General features: G+C 46.8%; 5 protein-coding genes across 5 annotated transcripts; 3 read left to right on the plus strand and 2 right to left on the minus strand.

Annotated features, from left to right (window-relative positions):
• Nucleotides 1–83: 83 nt before the first annotated feature.
• BDW43DRAFT_299306 (glycerol kinase) lies at nucleotides 84–2100 on the minus strand (the record flags this gene model as incomplete). The annotated part of the gene is made up of 4 exons (XM_032044702.1): nucleotides 84–572; nucleotides 674–840; nucleotides 892–1877; nucleotides 1967–2100. 4 exons carry the CDS (start codon nucleotides 2098–2100, stop codon nucleotides 84–86), a joined length of 1776 nt encoding a protein of 591 aa, XP_031901817.1.
• Nucleotides 2101–3472: 1372 nt separating this feature from the next.
• BDW43DRAFT_48430 (MIP/aquaporin family protein) lies at nucleotides 3473–5185 on the plus strand. The gene is made up of 3 exons (XM_032050121.1): nucleotides 3473–4174; nucleotides 4246–4792; nucleotides 4873–5185. The coding sequence occupies exons 1-3, from the start codon at nucleotides 3888–3890 to the stop codon at nucleotides 5032–5034; spliced, it is 996 nt and encodes a 331-aa protein (XP_031901818.1). The 5' UTR covers nucleotides 3473–3887; the 3' UTR covers nucleotides 5035–5185.
• Nucleotides 5186–5547: 362 nt separating this feature from the next.
• BDW43DRAFT_48356 (cell wall glucanase) lies at nucleotides 5548–7712 on the minus strand. Its single transcript, XM_032050120.1, has 4 exons — nucleotides 7477–7712; nucleotides 6867–7421; nucleotides 6392–6799; nucleotides 5548–6326 (listed from the first exon to the last, which is right to left on the minus strand). The coding sequence occupies exons 1-4, from the start codon at nucleotides 7571–7573 to the stop codon at nucleotides 6259–6261; spliced, it is 1128 nt and encodes a 375-aa protein (XP_031901819.1). The 5' UTR covers nucleotides 7574–7712; the 3' UTR covers nucleotides 5548–6258.
• Nucleotides 7713–12059: 4347 nt separating this feature from the next.
• acyA (adenylate cyclase acyA) lies at nucleotides 12060–20081 on the plus strand. Its single transcript, XM_032041497.1, has 3 exons — nucleotides 12060–12853; nucleotides 13256–14000; nucleotides 14109–20081. Exons 1-3 carry the CDS (start codon nucleotides 12675–12677, stop codon nucleotides 19659–19661), a joined length of 6477 nt encoding a protein of 2158 aa, XP_031901820.1. The 5' UTR covers nucleotides 12060–12674; the 3' UTR covers nucleotides 19662–20081.
• Nucleotides 20082–20327: 246 nt separating this feature from the next.
• On the plus strand, nucleotides 20328–23268 carry BDW43DRAFT_272103 (putative sister chromatid separation protein (Src1)). The gene is made up of 2 exons (XM_032041498.1): nucleotides 20328–22207; nucleotides 22336–23268. The coding sequence occupies exons 1-2, from the start codon at nucleotides 20655–20657 to the stop codon at nucleotides 22916–22918; spliced, it is 2136 nt and encodes a 711-aa protein (XP_031901821.1). The 5' UTR covers nucleotides 20328–20654; the 3' UTR covers nucleotides 22919–23268.
• Nucleotides 23269–26834: the final 3566 nt, after the last annotated feature.

Genomic DNA, 26834 nt, shown 5'->3' on the forward strand with positions numbered 1-26834 from the left:
AAAAGCCTACCTCTAAGGCCTAGGAATGTACATATGAAGTGAGTGATACAGTATGTATTAAGATATAAACAGGTCAGATGGGCTCAAGTCGACAAAAGGGTTACCTTGAGCTTGGTAAGCTTCTTCAATTTCTGCAAGATCTCGACCCTCCGGAGCTCCAGGTATAGATATTCCTCATCAACATCGTCGAGATCACTGCAGATACTGATTAAGGGGCTCTTTGCCGGGAGGAGACTTCCGTTAACCTTTGCTGGAACCATCTGGGTGGTATTATTGTTTTGAACGGCAACAGGAGCATCCTTCTTTGGTTCTGGGACAGAAGACGGTACTTTGTGCCCAACCCATCCCTTGCTCATATTCACTGCTTTTTCCCAGAGCGCAAACGATTCGGCGCTTTGCTGGCGGCTGATCCTAGGCTCAAAAACAGCTCCGCCCGCACGGTTGATATCACGCAACTCAGCAAAGTTTCGCCACAGTCCAACCGCCAGACCGGCAGCAATTGCAGCACCCAAGGCGGTCGTCTCGCGCATCTTAGGACGATAGACCGGAATGGAGATCAAGTCCGCTTGGATCTAGTTGTGAGGGGTAGGTTAGCAAGGGTAGGACAACGACCCAAGAAGAGATTTGTTCAAATAGGGGGGCTATTGAAATTGAATTGCAGCGATGAACGTACCTGCATGGCAAGATCCGAATTACTCATTCCTCCGTCAACTGCCAGCTCGGATAGCGCGTGGCCACTGTCCTTTTCCATCGCATCTAGGATGGCCTTAGTTTGAAAGCAGGTCGCTTCGAGAGTGGCCCTAGCAATGTGGCCTTTTTGAGTATACTGCGTAATTCCGACTAACAACTGTCAGAATCCGGTCAGAACCATATGGAGGGTTTATTGCTTACAGATGGTTCCCTTGGCGTCGTCAATCCAATAAGGTGCAAAGAGGCCGCTAAACGCAGTGACGAAGACACACCCTCCGTTGTCCTCCACGGTGAGAGCTAGATCGTTGACTTCTTTAGATTCCTTGAAAAATTCTAAGTTGTTCTGGAGGAACCTGACACCCGAGCCACCGACAGCGATGCTCCCTTCTAGGGCGTATACTGGCTTTCCATCAAAGTGATACGCCACAGTGGCTAGTAGGCCATGCTCGGAGATGACTGGTTTTTCGCCGACATTGTAAAGAAGGAAGCATCCCGTACCGTAAGTGTTCTTCGCCATGCCTGGTGAGAACCCTTTCTGGCCCACAAGTGCAGAGGACTGATCTCCGAGACAGCCCATTATAGGAACGCCCGCAAGAATTCCATATGAGAAAGCTCCATAAGCTTTTGTGTCCGAGGATGGGACGATCTTTGGCAGATGGATCCTTCCGCGGATACCGAAGAAGTCCAAAAGTGAGTTGTCATACTCGAGGGTCTCCAGGTTCATGAACATGGTCCGCGACGCATTTGTAGGATCAGACACAAACACATTTGCTTGGTGGCCACCATTCAAACGATACACGAGCCATGTGTCAACTGTTCCAAACGCCAGGGTACCTCGTTCGTAAGCGTCTTTGACACGGGGAACATTTGCAAGCATCCATAGCAGCTTAGAGGAGGATGAGTAAGTTGACAAGGGAAGGCCACAGATACGTTGTAATCTGGATGCCCCCGGCTTCTCCTTCAACTCGTCGACAATGGACTGCGATCTAGTGTCCGTCCATACGATAGCATTGCACAATGGCTCGCCGGTTTCATAATCCCACACCACAGTGGTTTCTCTCTGGTTGGTAATTCCAACGGCTTTGATATCATTGCGGGAATATCCACGAGACTCGAATTGTTTGACAGCTTCCTCAACGCATGTTTCAACGGAAGAGACAAGATCAATTGGATTATGCTCATGCCATCTGAATAATGGGTTAATTCCATGAAGTCGACATTTAGAGAGGGAAGAGGGGGCAAAGAAATAAAGAGAAAAAAGGACTAAAGTACTTACCCTGGATTGGGATAAATCTGTGGAAACTCGACCTGATGCGATGCCACAGGCTCCCCTTCACGATTGAAAATCAAGAACCTGGTACTAGTTGTACCCTGGTCAATCGAGCCTACAAAGATCTCTGACGGCTGCATAGCTCGAGCGCCTCGCGACCAACAGGATGCTTGAGCTGTGTAACAATCTCGGGCAGCCCTTCCAATTGATTGACAACGAAAGCGACCAGGATAGGTGGAAAGACGAGTAAATCCGCGAGCCCTCTGAAGCAGGAGCAGAAGCATCGACCGCGGAGAGTAACCTGTCATATTACTTATACGATTCCAGATAACCGATGACCGGGATAATTCCTTCGGTTTGATTTTTCCGTTACATAGTGACCGAACTGCGGGGAACGCGACTTAAGATCCGGGGGCGACTAATGAGCATCAGGATGGAAAGCGACAAGATAAGTAGCGTATGTATGGGTGGCTGAGCCGAACCGACGCTCAGGCGAAAGGTAGCAACAATGTCACTCATTCGCTGAGGTCATAAAGTAGGGATGATGAGAAAGTTGGATTCTCAACTTGAGCACTGAGCATGGATTAGGATAGGGGGCATTCCATACCTTTTCCAGCGAGTCGCATATGCTGAGATATCTGTTAGTGTAAGAGAAAAAAAATCCCCTCAAAAAAAAGAAACGGAGGGCACCTGACTTGCCTCCTTCTCTTTTGGTCCAAACCGCAAGGGAGATAATTCCGATCCGAGAAAATCAACAAATTGAATCCCACGCTTTCATGAATCTTTTAATATTGAGATTTTGTCAATCACTTCCCTGGGTGGTATGACACCTTGCAGGTGCAGCTTTTCTCCTGCAAACTTCGCGATCGTCGCTTGTGGAGTCCCAAGTGATCCACCCCCACAAAATAATTCCCTCCCCCCAACGAATTGCGGGCTTTTCTCAACCATGACTACTGTACGTCCGATCGATATCTCCCAGAACCTGGAGACATTCCAGAACGTTGTGGAGCAAGTCGCATATGTGACAGTCGACCTCTTCATCGGCCTCACAGAGCCGCACTGTTCACCAGAAAATTGCATCCTTTTCCTTTATAAGGGAAACAATCACCCAGTTCTAACCAACAGCAGCAGGAACCAATTAACCCATCTGGTACCACCCGAAACAATCCAGACTACGTGCATTGCATCAAGACAGAACTATCAATAAAGCCGAAGCCAATCTGGAGCCCCTCCCCGTGCCACCAGCGGTGTGAGAGGAGCTACAACGCCTAATCCTTGCTCTCTAGCTACCACCCAAGCATGATGACGGGGTAACACAAATCTATTAGGCTTTTTCTCTGCAATACCATTCGGTAAACAGTCTCAGAGCATGACTTGAGGCCAAATCTAGACTTCTTGTCATTGGTGAGGTCTGTTACGCACCCTCCAAATGGTGTGCCTCTGAAGAGTGCGATTAGGCAAGTTGGGAATGTTGAACAGATACTCCGTATGTACACGGCGTTTCCAGAGGAAATTGTATCCTCTTCCAGCTGACAAGACTCCTCAACAATCTATTGCCTCGCTTTTCGTATCCCTTTTTCGGGAATCGAGCATGCATCTCATGCTTTGACCTTCCCAAGGCTACACCTCAACCGGTTAAGTTTTTCATCTCAAGCTGGCTGGATCAGCCTATCCCATACCGCTCTGGCTACGGACGATAGTGTAGCCGTGGCTATGCGGCGTTATGTTCATACATGTCTATAGAGGAATACGGCAGGGATCAAGCTCCTTGATCATAATATCAGAGTTGAGGACATGGTCGGAGTTATTCACGGCCCATTCATTAAGGGTATAATATCACCCCCAGTACTCGAAGGCAAATTCACGCCTCCTGTAGAAATCCGACGTCATCCTTATAACCAGACATCTTTTATCTCTTACTGTAGCCATGAAGCAGATCGTTGAACATAGTGACCACCAGGAGGGTACGCATGTTACCGTCCACTCAACTGATAAGTCTGTTTCTTCTCCGCTTGGTGTTAGCGTTAGTTCAGATGAGAGGGAGGCTCTTCATCCTCAACTTCTATGGGGCAGAGTGAGGGGGTACATCCGCGAAGCCTCTTCCGAGTTCTTCGGCACGATGATACTAGTTCTCTTTGGAGATGGAGTCGTCGCCCAGGTAACTCTGAGCCATGGCGAGAAAGGAGATTACCAGTCTATCTCATGGGGCTGGGGGTAAGCTCAGGCCATCCATGAACCCATCTTGTATACCTTAACCAACTGACTCATCTCCATTCAACCTCTAGCCTTGGAGTCATGCTCGGTGTCTACGCAAGCGGAATATCAGGATCCCACATCAATCCCGCCGTGACCCTTGCCAGCTGCATCCTACGCAAGTTCCCTTGGCGCAAGTTCCCCATCTACGCAATTGCCCAAGTACTCGGGGGCATGTGTGGCGCAGCCATCGTCTATGGCAACTACAGATCGGCCATAGATATCTACGAAGGTGGATCTGACATCCGAACCGTCCCAGGCTACTCGAAGACCGCGACAGCTGGCATCTTCTGCACCTACCCAGCCGAGTTCATGACCAGGACGGGCCAATTCTTCTCCGAGTTCATCGCCAGTTCCATCCTAATGTTCATGATCTTCGCCTTGAAAGACAACGGCAATCTTGGTGCCGGGCCCCTGACACCTCTCGCCCTGTTCTTCGTCATCTTTGGCATCGGCGCTTGCCTCGGATGGGAGACGGGCTACGCGATAAACCTCGCCCGAGACTTCGGCCCCCGTTTAGTAACTTATATGATCGGATACGGTCCACAAGTGTGGACTGCTGGCAATTATTACTTTTGGGTATATCCCCTCTCACACCCTATTATCTCAGGATCCATTGCCTCTGAAGGGAAATCACTAACCGATAAAATAATGGCCAGGTCCCCATCATCGCCCCCTTCCTCGGATGTACCTTCGGCGGTTGGATCTATGACATGTTCCTCTACACCGGCGACGACAGCCCCGTCAATACACCCTACATAGGCCTACGGAGACTCTTTCCACTACGTCAGAAACAACACAACTCAGGAGATCATGTATAGCCAACTAAGCCGACAAATATACTCGCAAGATGTGAAGACTTTGCTGACCGCCCTGACCAAGACCGCGTCAAATCTCCCCACATATGCCATCGCTAAACAAGACGTCAATACAAGATGAATTTGAGTTAATAAAGCCGAGTTGTAAAGCGTATACAAGTAGTTAGTGCAGATAGTGGTTACCAATGACAGTACGGATAGTTCTCTTATTCACCTGAGGCCGGATAAATATCAATGGAGATCTACATTACTTTTTCTTTTCCTTTTCTTTTAAGTTTAGTAAGGATTGTTGTCCCGCGGATGGAATGTGTCTTCATATTGAGCTGTATTATTTATTACCACGAGGGAGAGGGTCTTATGACCTGTCGTCCTTACTGAATGGATACTACCGTTTCATTCTTGGCTTCTTGATAGAGTGGTTTATGGTTTACAGTATTTTTAAAGTTAGGACTAATTTAGTGCTGACCGTTGATGAGAATTAAGTGCGCGCCACACCGGCTGGCCGTGATCAATACTCGTCAGCCATGTAGTCTATACTTCCTTACTGCCTAAGTTACCTTCAGCTCCTCCCGGGCAAGTGAATTCACAGTGGTTGGTGGATTTTTATTGCATTGACTTTGGGAAGCAATTAATACCAACTCCAATTCCGTATAATACATAGCTAATGGTCATTATAATCGTGCTAACAAAGACACCTGCGAGAACGTAAAGGTGCAGTGTATGTACATGTGGCGAACCTTGGTCGTGACAGTCGTGACCTCATATCCCATACCCATCATGAGTGCACTTAGTAAGGAGCCCCATCTAATTCATCCCGGCTGTTTAAAACATCTCCGTCGCACTACTCGTCACGGCTAAGGAGCGACTATAGACATAGGGGCGTCGAACATAGGATTAGCAGCCTCTATATTAGGAGCTATAGTCGTCGATGCGGAGTTGTTTCTGGCGTAGCTAGGGCCGCTCACATTAGTTGTAGCAAATGGAGGGCCAGTAAAAGTCGTTTGGAGGAAATGATCAATGCTGAAGTGCGAAGCGATTGCGTTGGAGAGATAGTCGGCTGTGTTGATGTGACGTCTGCAGCCGTGGCAGTGGTGGTTGTACGCATTAAAAGGATAGTTGAGTAAATAGAGGTAATGGTCGATTGGGCTGGAGAGGTAACCAACTGCGTTTGCTTTGGCAAGCTGGTCAAAACGCCCGTCGAAATGGGGGAGAGTCCATGTCGTGCTTCTAGTGCCAGAGCGGGAAACTGAAACCCGCGAGGAACGCGATGACACAGATGTAGATGGGTGACAAGACTGTTTTTATATCACATAAATTTAGTGGTCGTTCCCAGATGCAAAGGGGCTCGGGCGATGCTCACTCATTGAAGCCGCGCTCGGCGGCTGGACTTGCCGGGAGCCAGAAAATGTCCAGCCACTCGGCAGAGGACCCGGGCCCCTCGAGTCCCCTGGAGATGCGGTCGTCGCTCTGGGAACCCAAGGCCACACACTCGGTGTCACAAAGCTCGATGTTTGGCGGTGTGTTCCACTCCAAGGGATAGGGATGCTAGCAACGGTTGAGGTGATAGCCGGAGCAGACTCCACAGAAGAGATAGACTCAGCGGCGATATTACCATTGATTTTTCCACCCTGAGACTTGATTGACTGCCACGACCCACTCTGGTCACCATATGAGTATTCGGTGCCGGTTGAATAGTCGGTCACCTTGAGCGACTTCAAGTACATCGTGTAGGGGCCGGCATCGTAATCAGTTTTTCCGCCAGCCCAGTCTTCAAGTCGGTTAGCTTAGAAGACAATATTGTAGGACATACAATGGTGTATCAAGCGAATACTCACCGATAGTACCCTGTGGGTTATTGGGATCACCACCAGCCCAAACTCCAACTTTGACCATCATCGGGGTTTGAGGATATTGGTTGGTTGCCGCCGTCTCCGGAGTCAGCACGCGAACGGTCTTACCATCAATCTGCCAGACAATCTGTTGACTAGTCCAATCGATAGTGTAGGTGTGGAAATTGTCATGGTTTCCCACGTTATCATGGGTAGCACCACGATTGAAGCTATCGGTAATTCCCTTTCCGAAGTAGTTACTTTGGACGTAAACATTATTGCCCCCAAGCCACTCCCAGTCAATTTCATCCAAGTCATCTGACTGAAGAACGGCACTACTGACAATCCCCGTGCCTGGGGCAGCCTTTATCACGAATTCGACATGCCCGAACATGATGTACCAGCCAGATTGTATTAATGGGGCATCCCCTTGTTTAGCCACTGTGAACTCGACACCATCGCTGCCAAACGTTGGACTTCCGACCTCCGCGAAATCGGTGGAACTACCTGAGGTGAAGTCCCAAGTACCTGACGTGCCCAGGGCGGGCTTTGGAGGACATGCTAGTATGTCGTTAGTCTCGGTAAAGTATCAGGACCATTAAGACAGAAAACGCACTTTTGCCCAATGGGTTGCAGTCTGAAAATGTCTGAGCTAGCACGGGTCTTGGAGTAAAGCAGAGGAGAATCGCCGCACTAATTATGGGCAACTTCATGATGTGTAGTAGAAATGAAACAAACAATAGGAAAGGATGCTGAACACGCACGTTTCAAACGTGGAAGGAGGAAGACTGTCTTGCGGGTAGTAAGAAGTGAAGATCTAGGAGTTAAGGTATAGAGGAAGCAGAAGAGTGGATTTCCGCAAATCCCAGAGAGAGTGAGAGTGCTCTCTAACCAGAAGTCCAACGTTTGAGTAAGAAGTACCTGCTGGTGTAGCACTGCTAGTGCTAGTTAGTGGCAGCAGTGCCTACAAGCGCACGTGCAGAATTACTCAGTTATAGGAAGGTGCAAGTCAGGATATTGTCAAGGCAGCCATTACTGGGACCGAATCGTAATAGTATAAGTAAACAAAGGTCCATTTTATGTGGAAGAAAAAGTGCGATGGTCTTCAGCACTACTAGTCGCCCAGCCTCCTCACTTTTCCTGTGCTTTAGCTCTACATAATCTTCCTCGGGCAAATTGATTATCTTGCCCGATTGGGCCGTTAGCGTGATGGTCACGGGTGGGAACCTGACATCGTGGCCCTGACTTAAGACCTCTCATTGGCTACCCGAGTTAAAGCTGTGCCACTGCATCTGTGGCGGGGCACCCATGATTGGTTGCTGGCCCAACAGCTCTGTTCGAAGGGACAACTGGGAGATCCCGCGGTGTGGATCAATCGAAAGTTACAATATCGGTACCTGAACAATGAATGTTTGTTTTAACTCTAAGAGCAGAGTGGTGTCCGCTCCTATAAGCAGTGAATAATTACCTTAGTAGTACTGTTCTGGGTGTCTGTCTGAGCCCGACTGACGTTGCAAATCACTAACTATGATAGGCTAACTGTATGTACATGCCAGTGCAGCAACTCAATCGTGCTATTTACATTCCACCCGATTAGTGTGCAGTACTATTCATGTCATGTCATGTGCTACTATACAGGCGACAGCTCTTGTACAATTGCCTCAATCTCCCTCATAATAACTTGCATAATATAATCCTTTTTGCCACCAAGTAGACAAAATCATGGAATCATGAAATCATAGGTTTCATCACCGCCCGTCCGACTCCACCCCCAACCACTCTCTTTTCAACTTTGCATGTACTCCGTCAATCCTTGGCTAGACCGCGGGACTCTCTATGAATGCGATGGTACTATTATTATATCAAACCTTCAGAAAGAAAGGAAAAATGTGTTCCTGATTTGCCTAGTTTCCTCCCTCTTTTGGTTAACTGGCACAATTTTCATTTCTTTTTCAACCTCGCACAGTCCATTCGGTGTATCTCCATGGCAACAACGAAGCCAGTAAATCAAAGCATTTATATGCAGTTCTCTGTAGCATTGCACTAAACATTTCAGCTGACCCTTCGGTTTGAACAAGTATTTCATGTTTATTTATTCCCTGTCCCTCGACCTTCAATGAAATTCTACTCTACCCATTCTTTCTACTGCGTGGACAATCCGACTTCGCACAACATCAGCCCTACTGTACAAATACCAGTACAAAGGCTCTAGTAAACTCATGTCGCATCAGTTCTCATAGAAATAAAGTACTCTGTATTCTATATATCAAGCAGACCTGGAATCATAATAACCAACAGGCCTTGCCGCTCCGACATACCTGGGGTTAATCCTGGAGGAAGGACGGTAATTTGTATATAACCCGACTACAGCCACGATAGTACGTAACAAATACGAACAAATAAGGGAGGCATGATGAGAATTCAATGGGACAAACAGGATCATTGAAAGTTTGAATAACTAGATAGTGAAATCTGGGCCAGCGTACTTTGCTACTGCTTCGCCAATATGCACTCCATTGTGGTCTTCGACAGGGCACAAGGAACACCAAGATTAGCATACTACCGGAGCCTGCTGTTGACCTATTTCGTAGTTAAATTATGGTCTGTTTTGACACAAAAGGGAAGTAAAAATCTGAGCATTTCTCTATGAGTATGCCTTAGAACTTTAGAAAGGTGGATCATGTTCTGAATGCACTTGGACTCCCGAAGGCTCTAATGGACATTTGAACATAAATCTTCTTGTCTCATATGGATAGGAGGCAGGATCAGTGGTGATGATAGTATGTAGGATTGCTCACTGGCCCTCTTTTCCCGAAGGCAGTTCTTGATCTCAAATAGTAGCAACTTTACGACAACAGAGTCCTGTTTGATGCCTACACGCTCGCATAGGATCCCAAAATCTATAATACTAAAGAGAGCCTCGGACACAGTTCTTGAGTTCTAGATCTTCTCATATATATCTTGATTCCGACACAAGTCCTTTTAGATACAGAAGGAGAGAGCACAATAATGATATTTCAGCGCTTCTTAATATGAAAACTAACCCTTAGACATCAGTTAGCCAGGGCCAATGTTTGCCTTGGAGGCTGCAAATCATTTATCGTTACTCTCCCGAAAAGAAATACGCGTAATGCCGGGAGGTGTTCACTGAAAAATGGCCTTTAGAAAATTTCTATCATGGGGTTATTGGAGAAGACCTGATCTCGAAATAGGATTATTGTAAAGATCGTCATTGTATACAGAGAGCGGTACATAAAAATGATTACGAGTGCAGATACATATATCTACAGATGGACTCCGCCGCAAGGTCTCTAGAACCAAGGTGAAAATTCGCCACACCTTTCAAGAAGGCCCCTGTAGCATCAATAAAACCAGTAGTCATATACATGGCCCTGTCTTAAACTGGAGGAGCACACAGTAGGAGTCAACAGATCAAGGTTCAACTTGCCCGATTCAGCCATGGTGTGTGTACCCGCCGAAAGAAGTCCTGTCGATCCAGTAACTCACGTGATCATTGTCCAATGATACTTTTACAATCGAGATTTTGGAGATGAGAGCATTTGGAATGAAAATAGCTCTATCTACAGAATATCTCTTTTTTTTTCTCCTTTCTCTCTATTAGGGGTTCATTTCTGATGTTGACGTTGATTCAAACACTGACATGCGTCACAAGTTCCACATCACTGGCTCCGATGAGGCTGGATTTGTCTCTGATCGAGATGCATGTAGTGACACCTAGTTAAGCGGCGGACTGCCTCTATAGGCCATTGCCATAGAATCTAAAATAAAATACTACAACTAAGCATAAGATGACTTCCGCTGGTATTGAGATGTGCGCTGGATGTTTTGAGGGAAAAGACGCGTCACTGTAGATTAGGCAAAAAGGCAGCCTCCGCTTTGGATCTCCGAGTCCTACATATTTGGAAATTTAAACACGAGGTTTTTGAGGAGATAGACAGTCCCTTTAATTTCCGATACGGTTGGTTGGTCATGTGGCTACTTTGCCGCCGAATGTGTGCGGGGGCCTCAAGTGTCAGTAGGTACAGTACTTATACTCCTTGATTTCACAGAGCTAACACAGTCAAAGTCTGAGAAGAGGAAAAATAAAGTAACAACGAAAGAAAAGGGAGAGCGGGAGGGATCTGAGAGAAAGAGAATAATGAGGGATGAAAAAAAGAACAGACCAACATATATTACCGACATACATAATCGAATCACTGTAATTTGGTCCATCCAATGAATCAATCCCCGAGTGTCCATATAAATTAGTACTGTAGTCGAGGTTATTTACCCATCACATCGGCGACCTTGTGGGTATGCGTGAGAGGGGGATGCTGGATTGGTTGGAATGAACACAAGAACCGTGATTGAAGCTGTTGGAAGTGAGACAGAAGTCAGTCAGTTGTAATGACGGATGTACCCGATACCGTACATCTATGTATGGGTTTCAGTAACGTCACTACCAATGATCCGACAAGGCATTAGCTGCTACTATTGAACTTTAGTAAGGAAGACAAGGACTGTTGCACTCAGGTGCAGAATCACCATAGATTTGATTCCAAATAAGATTATACATTAGCTGGGATAGAGATTGAAGTCATCATTTTGTAATGACTGGTACAGAGTACAGGTCATCACCTCCAAACCTACATACTTCATACAGTACATATTTCATACATGCATACATACATAATACATACATAATACATACATAATACATACATACATACATACACTCCAGATCTCCAATCTAATCGTCAGGGTCAGCACAGACATTCTCACGGACCATACATCAATCACAAATGGCCAGTGGGCTGACTGAACTTAAATATCTTCCTATCACTATCTTGATCTAACTTACAAACAAGATCAATTGGGTAATCTTGTAAATATAGATAGAAAGCAAGATATACGTCATGCTCCCCGACACAATACTATAGAAATGGCGAGTAAGAAGGCTAAAAGAATACTATAAAAATTACATATTTTTTGTTGAAAGCCCTGAGTAGCATTAGTTCTACAATGAGTAAGTAATTGACGGGGTTGTGGTGTCAGAAAGAGGTAAGGTGGGAGGTTGTTAGTACTAGTCTTAGGTAACTTGTAGCAGTTCACTCTCTCCGGTTTAGCGCCTTCTTGTGGCCAGAGCCTCAACGACGTAGCGCAGTCACCACCACGCCCATTACCCATTACCACTACTCCGGCCACCATCGCTCCCACCACTATCTTCCATCGCCAACCTGCTAAATCCCAACCACTCTTTCTACTGCCGGACCTCATCCATGCCGGATAGTGTCTTTTAATACCTCTGCCCGCATCTCGTATCATGCTTTTTTGGGCTTCTCTCCCAGAATGTGCGATGGCGATTCTTGACCAGTACCGCTCGCCCCCCAGAGCATGAAGCACCCGCCGTGCCCGACGCTAAAACCCCGTGCAACGACAGTCGCCCTTTTCAGTGATATAGTGATATTTCTCTCTCTCTCTCTCTCTCTCTCTCTCTATCTCTCCCTCTCTCCTCACGAGATCCTTGCTTCATTTTGTATATGTGTGGACGTCACTTCGCCTCAATACAATTTATATAGCTTCTACCCGCACACAAGCTCACCATATTCCATACTCATCGCCAGCCCACCCTCCTCTATCGGACTGACACGCGCTTTATCGCACGGCATTTTACGATCTTTCCTCTCCTATCATTGCTGATACCCTTGTGGCGAAGAGTATTGATGTTGTTCCTCCTCGCCTAACATTGCGATAACTGCGCCGACCGGCCGCTTTTTTGTCAACGGCTACGGAATATTTAGGATATATTGAAACATGGCTTTCCAGGGTGGCGAGCTGCCGGAAGGCAGGCGTAGCTCAGAGAGCTCTGGAGGAAATAGTTGGCTATCCCAGGAGACAGTTAAAGACAATCAAACCAACCGCTACCAGCGAAATCATGCTATGTTGAATGGTCGTCTTATTTCCCCGTTCACTGGGTTCGCGAAAATGGATAGGTAAGAATGTCTTGTTGGTTCACCTCACTCAGATCTTGTATCGAGTACTATCCCTTACCGATGGTTTGCTTTTTATTCCACATTTGCCCGTGGTCCTGAACAGATGCTCTACGTGGTTGAACGGTGGATACCCCAAACTTCATTATACCGACCCCTGGTGGAATATTACTTCTGTCTGTCATTTTACGGAGAGTCAAGCTTTTCATTCTCTCCTTCAACCCTTGTAATCAGGCCAAGGTGCCTTGCATAGTCATTGTTTTCATGTTTTGGTCCCTACCCCTCCACTCTGAAATCTGCTCAATGTCTTTTGACTGTGTTTATGATTCATATATACACTTATCAACAGCATCCGGTGATCAGAGTGGTGAATTTCCGGTTAACAGAAGTGCTAATCCTAGCCAGGCCTAATTCGCAGGGTCGAAAGCAGCCGCCCAGTTTGGGAGCTCCAAATGACTTGTCCACGTCAACATTCACCTGGCCTTCTCCAGACGTATCCCCGACAGATAAACGCAAGGATTCAGGATTCACAGGTCACCGGAAATCTTCGGCTACTATAGGACCGGATGATCCTGGCCCTCCGCCGACCTCCAGTTCGAGCCCCCGACTATCATATCCGAACCCCAGTGAATTGGATTATTTTCAACAAGACCCGAATGCATCATTTTCTTCTTCCCCCAAGATGTTACCAGGAGATGGCCATGGTACATTTTTCCAGGATTATTCGGAGCACGAAGCATCGCCAGCATCGGCTACCTTTCGCCCTGGGACAGGACGCACCTACGCGAGTGAACCTGTAGATTTAGATTATAATGGGGATCATCGACGGCCATCTGTTGCTAGCGCCACGACTGTTAGCAGCCAAGGTTCCAAGTCTAGTACAGGCGGTCGGTTTCGGAAAAAACTGCAAGGATTCTTTGGCGATGAATACGTATCTGGCGATCCAAAACTGGAGTCCGATAACGGCGTTCAGCCTCCTTCGATAAGATCAGCGCTGAACGAGCAGCGCAAATTTCGTGAGAGGGCAAACTCGGATGGTGCACGAAGTCCACCGCCAAGGCTCCCTGGCGAATCTTCACCACAACGCCCTAGACCTCGGACCCCTCTTCCTTCTAGTGAAATCACTCCTTGGGTATTCCAAAGCTTTAATGTAAGATTTTGACTATCGCGCTTATAGGGTGCCCCCCTCACATATCACCTTTTCCCTTTCTGCCGTCGTCAGTCTAATTTTGGCGAATGTTAATCCTCTCATCGGTAGGACATCCCGCAATATGGCGAAGCCCCTGTACATGAAGCTCCTATAGGAGCCGATGGCCGCCGGGCTGCCGCCCAGATCGCTAGATGTGCGCAAAGAGACCAAAGCCGACGACAATTTAGTGGTCACCGTCATTCTCGCAGTAAAGAAGAAAAACCAACTGTTGCCGGCGATCTGGCGGGGTATCCAGCCCGCCCAGCAACGGGGCGTGATGATCTTACTCTCGGTCTGCGACCCTCCAGGGAAGGTAGTCTCAACAACTCAGCAATGAACTCAACGTCTACTCTTGTTCGCTCGACTAGTCCTACACCGAGTATTCAGAGTGCTCACTCTCGGGAACAAGGTCAAAGCTCTCCCGGGGCCCAAGTGCCGAATAAGCGATCGATATTAGATAAAATCCGTCGACCGAAGGGTCATGGTCCTTTGAAACACTTTCCTGGGGCTAAGGGAGCACAAGAAGCCACTAAAAGTTCCTCAAAACTCGCGCGACGAGACGCCTCCCCTGCTAGGAGAGGGCGACAGGGAAGCCTTGAAGGTGCAACTACCCCTAGAACTGGGGATGAATCGGACCGGAAAAAAGACGGCAGAGGCCTGGCTATCGGCTCCGCCAAACTACGAGGTCGTCGAGTCTTGGGCACCGATACGCCCATAAGAGATGCCAAATCATCAGAAGAGCAAGAAGGCATGTATGAGCTTGATACTGACCTTTCACACATGGAGGGTATTGTCAGGAAACGATCCCCGCAGCCAACAGTTGACAGTAATCAGCTAGTCGACGGGAATTCGAAGGAAAATGAGGAATGGAGGAAGCGCGATGGACTGTCTACTGGCCACTGGGATGCTCCAGAGAGTTGGCACGTTAGGAGACATGGTGATGAGAATACTGCTGTGCTTCCAAGCGGAGATACAGAAGCTGCTCGTACTGTGCCTGAACCAGACGGCGCTCCCTATTTCATTCGAGTCTTCCGTATTGACTCTACTTTTGCCACTCTATCGACCGGCCTAAATGCCACTGTCGCCGATATCCTGGTCATACTTGGTCGGAAATCGTTCCTTACAGAGCATCTCAACAATTATGAGATCGTAATGCGAAAGAATGATCTATCTAGGCAGCTTGATCCGACAGAAAAGCCAATTCTCATGCAAAAGCAAATGCTTGAACAAATTGGGTATACTGCGAAAGATAGGCTCGAGGAAATGGGCCGTGAGGACCATAGCTATGTGTTGCGCTTTACGTTTCTTCCAACAAAGCTAAGCGGCCTGAGTAGTCTCCAGGGCGAGCCAGGCTTCAACCGCTATCAAAAGTTTAGCAATGTGGATCTCCAAGGCCGGAGTCTTGTCACCATCCCCATCACTCTCTACAGCAAAGCTTCTGAAATCATTTCACTAAACCTGTCAAGAAACCTGGCTTTGGATGTCCCAAAAGACTTTATCCAAGGTTGTATCAACCTGCGCGAACTCAAGTTTATAGGGAATGAAGCCCTCCGTTTGCCTGCTAGTTTCAGTCTTGCGAGTCGGTTGACTTACCTTGATGTCTCGAACAACTACTTGGAACAGCTCGATCATGCTGGCCTTGATAGGCTTCAAGGTCTTGTCAGTATAAAATTAGCAAACAACAAGCTTACAGCGCTTCCAAGCTACTTCGGAAACTTTGCGTACTTGAGAAGTTTAAACATATCCTCAAATAACTTCCGGATCCTACCCGAGTTCCTTTGCAATCTCAAGAGCTTAGTGGACCTCGATGTCAGCTTCAACAATATAGCCGAGATGCCTTGTATTGGGAAAATGACGACCATTGAGCGAATCTGGATGACGAATAACGTTTTGAGAGGCCCCTTGGACAAATCTTTCAACGATCTCGTCAACTTGAAGGAGATCGATGCGAGGTTTAATGAAATCACCAATATTGACAACCTATCCCAGTTACCGCGTTTGGAACAGTTGCTGATTGGCCACAATGCGATTTCAAAATTCAGAGGGTCATTTCCGAGACTGCGGATTTTGCAACTGGACCATTGTCCAATGACACAGTTCGACATTGACGCCCCTATGCCCACCCTCACTTCACTCAACATAGCTTCTGCAAAGCTGGTCCAGCTTCGGGATTCCCTGTTTGAGAAAGTGCCAAATTTGACCAAACTTATACTGGACAAGAATCATTTTGTGTCTATGTCGTCCCACATCGGCAAGCTCCGGAGGCTCGAGCACTTCAGTATGATAAAGAACCCGCTCGATGCGCTTCCTGCAACCTTTGGGTGCTTATCAGATCTGAGGTACCTTAACCTCAGGGAGTGTAATCTGAGTCGGTTGCCCCCAGAGCTTTGGAATTGCACCAAATTAGAAACTCTTAATGTGTCATCGAATGTATTAGACAGTTTTCCGAAGCATGGTTCTCCGATGCCTCAAATCCCTGGTGAGCCGGTAGTTGGCACTCCAGGAGCGTCAACAACCAGCTATGAAGAGTTAGGCCCAGTTGAAGAGGAAGAAGGCCGTCGTCCTAGTCAAGCATCTGGCAGCGTCCTCAGCACTGGGGGCTCACCAAACGGTGCCGGGGGTTACCGAAAGCCTTCAGTCGCATCTTCCCTAGGTCAAAGCGGTAGGAAGGTGTCCACAGCGTCAAGGTCGCTGAATGAAGGAAGTCCATCCTCCAGGAAGGACTCGAGCTTCTCACAGCTCGCGACAACTACGTTTAGCGGATCTCTGAAGAATCTATTCCTAGCCGATAATCGGCTGGAGGATGACATTTTTCGAGAGCTATCGTTGCTCACAGAGCTGCGTGTTGTGAACCTTTCTTACAACGAGTTAACCGAGCTGCCTCAGGGTCTTCTGAGACGTTGGCAACACCTGACCGAGTTGTACCTCTCGGGTAATGAGCTAACCTCACTTCCATCCGACGACCTTGAAGAAGGTAGCAATCTCAGAGTCCTTAATATCAATGCAAACCGGTTCCAAGTTTTACCAGCAGAACTATGCAAAGTCAGTAGACTTTCCATTCTGGATGTTGGGAGCAACTCTTTGAAGTACAACATATCTAATTGGCCCTATGACTGGAATTGGAACTGGAACCGAAATCTGAAGTACCTGAACTTCTCCGGAAACAAGCGCCTGGAGATCAAACCGCACGTTAATTCGTTGGTGGGGCCGCCGGTGAACAATGGAACTGACTTGACCGATTTCAATTCCCTTACTTACCTGCGGGTACTGGGTTTGATGGATGTTACTCTTACAACTCCGACTATTCCCGAAGAACATGAAGATCGCCGTGTGAGGACATCCGCATCATTAGCTGGCTTTCTTGCTTACGGTATGGCCGATTTCCTCGGCAAAAGTGAACACCTTTCTATCATTGATATGATTGTGCCACGTCTGAAGCCAGACAATGTGGAGACGGTTGTGGGGATGTTCGATGGACAAAGTCAGTCTACCGGAGGTTCTAGGATCGCTAAGTTTCTACATGAAAATTTCCTCCGTACTTTCTCTACCGAACTACGCAGACTGCGACGAAATGTACAGGAGACGCCGTTGGATGCACTGCGGCGGGCATTCTTGGCCTTGAACAAGAACATGGCAGGGGCTTGCTACAAAAATATAAATGATCAAGATGTCCGGCGATACCACGATGACGCACCGGACCAAAAGGGCTTGCGGCTTACCAAAGACGACATTGTATGTGGCGGAGTCGCAACTGTGTTGTACCTCCATAATATGGATCTGTATGTCGCTAATGTAGGAGATGCCCAAGCAATTCTTGTTAAATCTGATGGCTCCCTGAGACAACTGACCCGAGTCCACGACCCCGCTGAGCCCCAAGAAAGGGCAAGAATCCGGGCTGCTGGAGGTTATGTCTCTCGCAATGGGAAACTCAACGATGTCCTTCCCGTGTCGAGATCCTTTGGTCATTTTCATTTGATGCCCGCCGTTATTGCGGCTCCTCATACTCTTCATGTTAACCTAACCGAGCAGGACGAGATGATCATTTTGGCATCGAGAGAACTCTGGGATTTCGTAACGCCGGACCTAGTTGTTGACGTAGCAAGGGCTGAGAGGAGAGACCTAATGATCGCAGCTCAGAAGATAAGGGATCTGGCTATCTCGTTCGGAGCCAACAACAAACTCATGGTTATGATCCTTGGCGTTGGCGATCTAAAGAAACGTGACAGACAAAGCAAGCTGAGAGGCACAAGTCTCTCTCTGGGTACGCCTGATGAACAGATCATTCCTAGCACAAAGCGCACCAAGAAACCGCGTGATATGCCTGGAGACTCCAGACTAGCTCGTTTCGACTATGTGGATGCTCCTGTAGGAGAATTAGCTATTATCTTTACGGATATCAAGAAGTCAACCAGCCTTTGGGAGACTTGCCCCGATGCAATGCGCTCTGCGATACAAATCCACAATGACATCCTTCGTCGACAGCTAGGTATCGTTGGCGGATATGAAGTCAAGACCGAAGGAGATGCTTTTATGGTTGCCTTCTCCACAACCACGGCCGCTTTGCTCTGGTGCTTCAATTGCCAAATGCAGCTCCTTGAAGCAGAATGGCCGACGGAGATTCTTGAACAATCCCAGTGTCAAGTTCAGTATGATATGGACAACAACGTTATCTTCCGGGGACTTTCTGTCCGCATGGGTATACACTGGGGCGAGCCTGTCTGTGAAAAGGATCCTGTGACTGGCCGCATGGACTATTTTGGGCCAATGGTGAACCGTGCCTCTCGTATCTCTGCTGTTGCGGATGGCGGGCAGGTTTTTGTGTCCTCGGATTTCATGAGCGATATCCAACGTAACCTAGAAGTGTTTGCGGATAGCGAACGTGCGGCTTCGACTGGTTCAGAAGAAGGGTATGCGGTGGATAATCTGGGGTACAACATTCGTCGCGAACTCCAACAACTTAATAGTCTCGGTTTCGTAATCAAAGACCAAGGAGAACGGAAATTGAAGGGTCTTGAGAATCCCGAGCCCCTTTACCTCATTTACCCTCATACTCTGTCGGGACGATTAAGTATTATGGAAAAGGATGCGGCAAGTGACAAGAACGTCCCAACAACTATCAGCAAGCACTCCCAGCTAGAAATCCAAACGGACCTTATCTGGCGCCTCTGGGAAATTACTCTCCGCCTGGAGAGACTCTGTGGTGCGCTGGAGTACCCGGGCGAAGCATGGCTGAAGGAGCCGAACGTGGCGCTTTTCAATGTTGTTAAAAACCACGGAGGGGAGCTTGCTGACTCGACTGTGGTCAGCTTGGTTGAACAACAAGTGACTCGTATTGAAGTGACCGTCAATACCCTTGCGATTCGGAACATGCTACGGCCATTCAGACCCCATGACCGACTCAACGATCATGCCGTGCCAATCGGGGAAGTGTTGCAAGAATTGCAGACCCAACTTGCAGAATACAGGGCTCTTAAGGAGCAAAATGCTGTCAGTGCTGCTGGCATCACTGGCAGGAGTCCAACTTACACGGGGACAGACTTGGCATCTCTCAAGGACAGCACTAGCTCTGTATCGTCGTCCTTTCTTCAGATGAGCATCCCTGCTGATGACGTGAACAGCTAATTGCTTTTGTACTCACACCTCGCATTTCTTTACGTATCTCTTTTTCTTTTTTACCTACCCTACCTAATCTCACCTTTTCTCGTTTCTGCCTCTTTATCTACTGCTGAGCGGTGCCTCATGGGTTGGTTGGATAGTCAGCGTTCAGAAGCATTGACAGGAGCTAAGGTGGCCATTGCTTTTCCTGTATCCCAATTTACTTTCGATTGTAGTTGATCTGTCAGTACAGACATGATAATGAACTGGTTTCACATCTGATTACATCTGCACTCTTAGGTTGAACTGATGATACTGCTTCCTTCTTTACGTGTTCCTATCAAGCCATATAACACCCATCAGGGGCTCTTTTAGATGTTCCTATCTAATGCTCTCTGGCATTTTGCCGTCCTACAAATATCGCCTGGTTGCCTTGACGCCACTTAAGATTATATCTATTTCAATCCCTAGCCCCATGGTAATTATGAACATTTATGCGTTACACTTACCATGAAGAAATTTGCACAATACTACCTCGTTGGTTTAGATATCTTACTACGTAAGGGGTACAGATCCAGAGATCACAAAACAGTGGTTGCTGCCTTAAGGCACCAACAGGAGTCACGGGCGTCTTTGCTTTTGATTGTTGTTCTGATTGGGTCTCTGGTCAACCCGCCCGCCATCGCGGATTCTTTTCTCTCTCCTCAATTCCATTTGTGTGCCAATTACAAGGAGCCTCAACGACTTGCTCTGACTCTGAAGGATAGATTCGACTCTTTCGAGTCAAATCGTGAGTTACTCCCTACTACTTACGTGGCTACTACTAGCTCGGTCACTTCGCGTTCGGCCCCGCTTTGTTGCCCTGGATACCACAACTCTCAACGTGTGCCATTTGTCATTTGACGAATTGCAAACAGCGATACTCTTTGCCCAAAAATTTTGAATGAGCGTCATCATCTACATTCGCTCCTTTACCGATTAAATTTGCTGTGGTGATTATCGCGACAACCGCTTCTCACCATGGCGGATGATATGGATTATCTCTCCCCTGACTTTGACCTCAATTCTCTTACGGTACCACGCCTCCGGTCCATTCTCGTCAGTCATGATATTCCATACCCGGCTTCCGCGAAGAAGGCACAGCTTATTCGGATCCTGGAAGATGAGGTTATACCCCAGGCGAGGAGATTACTTCGGGAACGAGAGCGAGTGAGACGTACCAGCGACGGAATTACAGATATGGGAAGTCGCGCGACGTCAGTAGTCAGTGATTTCAATGATCGACGTGAGGACGAAAACAGAGATTCCATGCCTCCCCCACCAACACCTTCGACCGTCTCTACCGCAACTGGGGGAAGGCGAGGACGATCGAGGATGAGCACACGGGCCTCGACCGCCGACGTTGATGATAGAAATATTCCTACTACGCCGTCGACGGCTACTAGACGAACAGCACCGAGATCAGAGTCGAAACGCATTCGCCCATCTGAACTTGAGTATCGCCACGATACCCCCACAACACCAGTCGCCGCAGATACCGTTACTCCTCGAAAGTCGGCTGCTAGAAAGCTACGGAGAAGCCAAATGACACCTTCGACTGAACCGGAAACTTTTGCGCCGTTGATTAAAGACGAGCCTAAAGAAGAGAGCGTGTTTACTTATGACAATCCATTCCAAAGTGGAAGTTCTCCAGCTCCCCGGTCCGATAGGAAGCGAAAGAGTGGTTCAATGCTCCCAGCTGAAAGCCCCGCCTTGAACCAAGGTTTGCGAGCCAGAACAGCTGACGCGTATCTCAAGCAGGAAGACGATGCTATAGTATCTAGGCGGTCTTCCTTCCAATTTCCAGCCTCGAAGCTGGGGTCGCCCCATAAGGAGCTTGAACCTGTCTCGAATGAAGATGAGAGTGAGCTCAGTGCTGGAGAAGAGTTTACACCCGACGAACAATTAGCATTAGAAAGGGAACAGGCGGACATGTGGTACCCTCCTACTACCCGCCCGCAACGAAAGCAAGGTCCTGCGAGTCGCGCGGCCCCTTGGGTGATTATATTCCTGCTTTTCACTGGTTTTGGCGCTTGGTGGCGAAAGGAGAAGATCGAAATTGGGTTTTGCGGCATTGGAAAGCCCACTTGGTCATTGGCGGAGACCCGAATCCCTGAATGGGCGAATGTCCTAGAGCCACAATGTGAACCATGCCCTCCGCACGCATTCTGCTATCCTAACTTCGAAGCACTCTGCGAACATGACTTCCTTCTCAAGGCACATCCTTTATCGCTAGGAGGCTTGGTCCCACTTCCTCCGACTTGTGAGCCAGACAGTGAGAAGGCTCGACGCGTCAAAGCTGTTGCTGATAAAGCCGTGGAGGAGCTGCGTGACCGACGGGCCAAGTGGGAGTGCGGAGAGCTCGCACATGATGGTGAAGAAGTAGAAGGACCAGCGATCAGTGAATTGGAACTGAAGCATGAGGTAGGGAGGAAGCGTCGGAAGGGAATGAGTGATACCGAGTTCGACGATTTATGGAAGGGTGCGTTGGGTGAAATCATCGACAGGGACGAGGTCATTAGCCAAACTAAGTCGTAAGTTACTCTGTTTCCCCCTCTGTCATTTTCTTTCCCCCACACTAGACGAGCTTCCATGCTAGTGTCAAAGGATTATGGTTCTGACGTGTATACCGGAACTAACAGAGGCGACACTACTATTACAGATCATCTTCTGTCCTCACCCTCACCTCGACATCAGTCAGCCGGCTCCCCCTTACGTGCGCCTTCCGCCGCTACATCAGACTCTCTCTCCTCGCGTATCGACTCCCTCTTTCAGTTCTAATTATCTGCGCGTGTGCCATGATATATGCTCGCTCAAGAGTCCTTGCTCATCAGTCTGATATGGCTCGAGTTCCCGAACTAGTAGCCACTACGCTCGATCGCCTGGCGACACAGGCCGCTTTACATGCTCGTGGCAAAGCCCATGAACCGTACATTCCTATCGGACAACTGCGCGATGATGTGCTTCGGTCTGAACTGCGGGGCAGTCGGCGCGAGGAGCTTTGGCGACGGGTTCGCAACGTGGTCGAGGGAAATGCGAACATTCGAGCTGCAGTGCGAGAGGGTCGTGGCGGTGACGTTGCCCGTGTATGGGAATGGATCGGAGGCATCGGCAGTGTTCGGGGAGATGAAGGGTCCTCGGCGCTGCAGCATTTGTCAACCTCTCCTTCTGCGCACAGCCCTCATCAGATGGATGGCCACGTCAATCTACATCGTAGATGGGACGAGGGGAGACCTCTTTACTGAGAACCTTTCTGTATTTTCTTCGCTCCTTCCCGCTCCCCTTTATTCCAAGATCTTTATTTCTCTATCATTATCCGTGCCTCTTTCTTCTCTTGTGATTTCGTTTTCTCCGGTTGGAACGGGCTTCCCCTACCTTGTTTCTGAACTTTATGGATATTCTGCGAGATAGTGGAATCGGACCGTGATAGATGGATTTTCTTTCTATTACATTTCTTGTTTCCTCTCTTTATTTTCTTTTCCCTTCGATTTTTAATTCTGGTGTCGATATTACGTTTTACGGCTTGACTAATTTCTTTTTTTGGGGACAATGGGATTCTTCTGATCTGATGAATAATACGACATATCCTTAATGATTGGTTCGGCTGAAACCGAGTTGTCCTCATACTCAGTACCTAGTACTAGTACATAGCTACCTAAAATAACTAACGAACTATAGTATTCTACCCTCCCCAAATTGGCAGTGGTTCAAAATAAGCCCCTCATATGAAATTGGTAACGAACCTCTCCTGGGAGTGGAGCGGAAATTCGCCACAACTGCCTGAACCACTGGTTCGTCATCCATGGAAAAGGAGCTTCCTTCCCATCGTTAAGTAGTTATAGGTACCCACGTAGTACTACCCAAGGTTTCTATACATCCGACTTGGGCTACTGCCCCGATTAGGTAACCACCTCGTACAAGACCAAAACAATGACAGGTCCTACCTAGTAGAATATCAGGACCGTGCTTAGCAGTATGGAGGAATTCGCTGACCTTTCAGGTCAACCATAAGTTCGGTAGTCTCCTGTGGTCATTTTGGTCTGATTCTCCTTCCCTATACCTATTCATTTCGTAATACTCTCATCATGGGACCCGTGATGAGAGGGGTCTTTTGATCTCGCAACAGTTCCCTGAGGTTCTCAAGGTATTATTCCTCTCCATGTTAGGTATAAGAAGAGTAAGTATGGACCAGTCGTGACGATCGCCAACCATCCGGATATCACGCTATGCTCTACTGGGATTAGTGGCATCAGAACTGACGGACAGTGGTGTCACGTGCTGTGAATCTTGTGTGGGAAGCGATGGACGCTTGTCCTATTGGGTGGGTGGCCCTCGTGCGGGACAAATCAGCTTACATAAACGCCAAGGCGGCTATGTAACAACAACTGACCTTTACAATCTTTCTTCCGCGCCATCTCTTTCAAACTACTTACCAACTAATTAGTACTATCTGAACATAGCTGCTTGACCTGAAATTTAAGTTAATTACTTTTGAAGCAGTAAATAAGTGATAGATTTTTTTTAATTAGAGATAGCATATCTAGTACCTCTACAAGATCAGCAGCGGTTGTCTTAACTAAAACTAATAATCAAGACTAAGTAGTAACGTAATCCACGGCCGAGCCGCGAATTTTTTTACTACACCCACTATAATTTAAAGCTTTCAACCATGTTAATAAGATTCAACCAGCCTAAATAATAGTGGAATGTGAAGCTATTTACTAGGGCAGTTTCTTATAGTATATCCAACTATCCCACAGCCACTGCAGCGTTGCGGAGCTCGTCGTCAAGGCACAGGTATAGATTCCTCGACTGCTTATCAAGCTGCTGAACGCGATTTTAACCTTCCTGTACCATTAAAAGCCTATCATTCTCTATTTTAGCATATCTTCTAGCCTTTTTCTTATTTTCCCGCTTATTCTCAGCTCGTATAGTCCTAATTTCTTGCTGTAAAAGAAGGTTAGTACACATTGTTATTTGCGCGGCTTTTTCAAGATATTGAACATGAGTAATTGGACTACTAGAAAGCTTCTGTTTTGCGCTAAGGCTATTCTGTAAACTACGGACTTTCCGATCTAGTTAATGAGTACTCTGAGAAGTCTGAAAAGCAGAGAAAATTGAGTCTTCAACTAGTGGTGGTGTTAGTATATGTGGTTGAAATATAAGCTTAGAAAGAATATGCTCTTGATTAAATAGCTTAAGCCCTGCCCCGGCAAAACTATTACAGATATTTGCTAAAGTAAATACTTTAGCACATACTTTAGAATATAGAGATAGAAAGTCTTCTTTATCAATATAATTATTACTAGAAATTATATATTGTTTAATAAGCTTTCTGTACGCGCGTTTGAGTGGGCCAAACACACCAATATCAAGTGGTTGAAGAAGCTGTGAGGCATGGGCAGACATACAGAGACAGATAATTATATTCTACTTACAGAAGTTATCAAATTCCGCAGTCAAATGGCTACTATGGCCATCAAGAATAAGCAATCGCTTAACACCAGTCATATAGCACTTAGAGTACGGTTCAAAAATATGTTTTAGCCAGCGAAGGCCTATTTTATCAGTTGTCCAGCCATTCTTGCTAGTAGCAATCTACTAGTCTTTAGCAAGATTAAGTTCTTGGAACCAGGCAGCTTGTTGATAACTTGCTTTAAGTATAATGACTGGCGGTATATATACACCTTTTAAACTGACTGTTTCAATGATTGTAACCCATTCATAATTACCCTGAATGACTCTGCGCGGTTACTCACTGCGATCGGCTGCAGTAATAACTTTAGAAATAGAGCAGAGTCCTATTGTAAAGCCAGTCTCATCAAAGTTCCAGATACCATCTTCACGTATACTGTGTTCTTGAATAGCTGCTTGTACGGTCTGGAATCAAGATTTTGTAATCTTTGGATGTTCCTGCTTTGCACGTTGATATATCATATGTCTTGTATATCGTATATATAACTCAGGACAGCGTTTAGTAAAGAAATAAGCCCAGTTAACTCCAAGAGATGCAGTAGAATCTTATATCTGTTCACGAAGTAAAATCTGCGCCATTCCATGCAGAAAATTTGGTTGGATTGGAAAGCCTCGCTTATCTGTATCTAGAAGCCTTTTTATAAGAACTCCCTCTTTAATAATAGTCAATTTATGACTATTGGCGCGTGTTCCTGGCCGTGGTTTAATACCAGCTAGCTGCTTGTTACCCCTGGGTATTCGGGCAGGAGCTCTGCGACCAGTTAGCTGCGCTTGCGTAGCGAGGGTCAAACCTGAATGATAGAAGCCACTATGATTCAGTAACGAGAGACGATGATGCCGTGAGGTGACCTAATCCAAGGTCCGATCGAGAGACGATAACTAATCCGTGGATAGCTCAAGTCCAAATGGCCAGGCCTATCAAGTACGTATACTCGATAGTTGAAAGAATACGAACGAGTTGAATGCTGGACTTGACACTAAAGGTAACTCTGTAGTAACAATTGGAATTGATCACGAAGGACTAAACTAAGTAGACGGATGAATGTCCTTATAGATCCTATGGTCATATACCAATCCGTATACTATGGTATATACTATATTATACCATATACCATATCACGTGGTGGCTTGTTCGGGTAAGCGCTAGTGTTGACAATATCCGATTCGTAGAGGAACATATATATGGAAGATCATCAATATATTCAATGGGAAGTGTTATTTGGACCAGACGCTAAACTAGAATAGGTCAAAAATACACTGCGTATTGGAAATACCAAATATTTGCCTACTGCCTAAGTTAAGTCCTTTCTATCACAGGAGAATTATATGGTACACTAAAATATTGTAGCAAGTAGAGAGAGTTTCTTTTATATAGATACAATATTATACAACTCCTACTAAGGCTAGCTAAGATATCTGAAATTTCTATATAAGTGCTTAATTATATTATAACAAAAAATCTTTAGATAAAAATTAATATAAAAGTTTTAAAAGCAAAAAGTAGATAGACAGATAGTATTACCAATACGCAGTATATTATATTCCTGTTCCAGTCTAGCGTCTCGTCCAAATAACACATCCCTATTCAATATTTAATATCGTGAGACCGGAACCTTTTTTAGCTCTTATAAGTGGAATAAACATATCTGGTTCCTGTTTATCTATTAATTAGCACGTAGTTATTAA

This window comes from Aspergillus alliaceus, assembly GCF_009176365.1.
Source record: "Aspergillus alliaceus strain CBS 536.65 unplaced genomic scaffold BDW43scaffold_14, whole genome shotgun sequence".
NCBI lineage: Eukaryota > Fungi > Ascomycota > Eurotiomycetes > Eurotiales > Aspergillaceae > Aspergillus > Aspergillus alliaceus.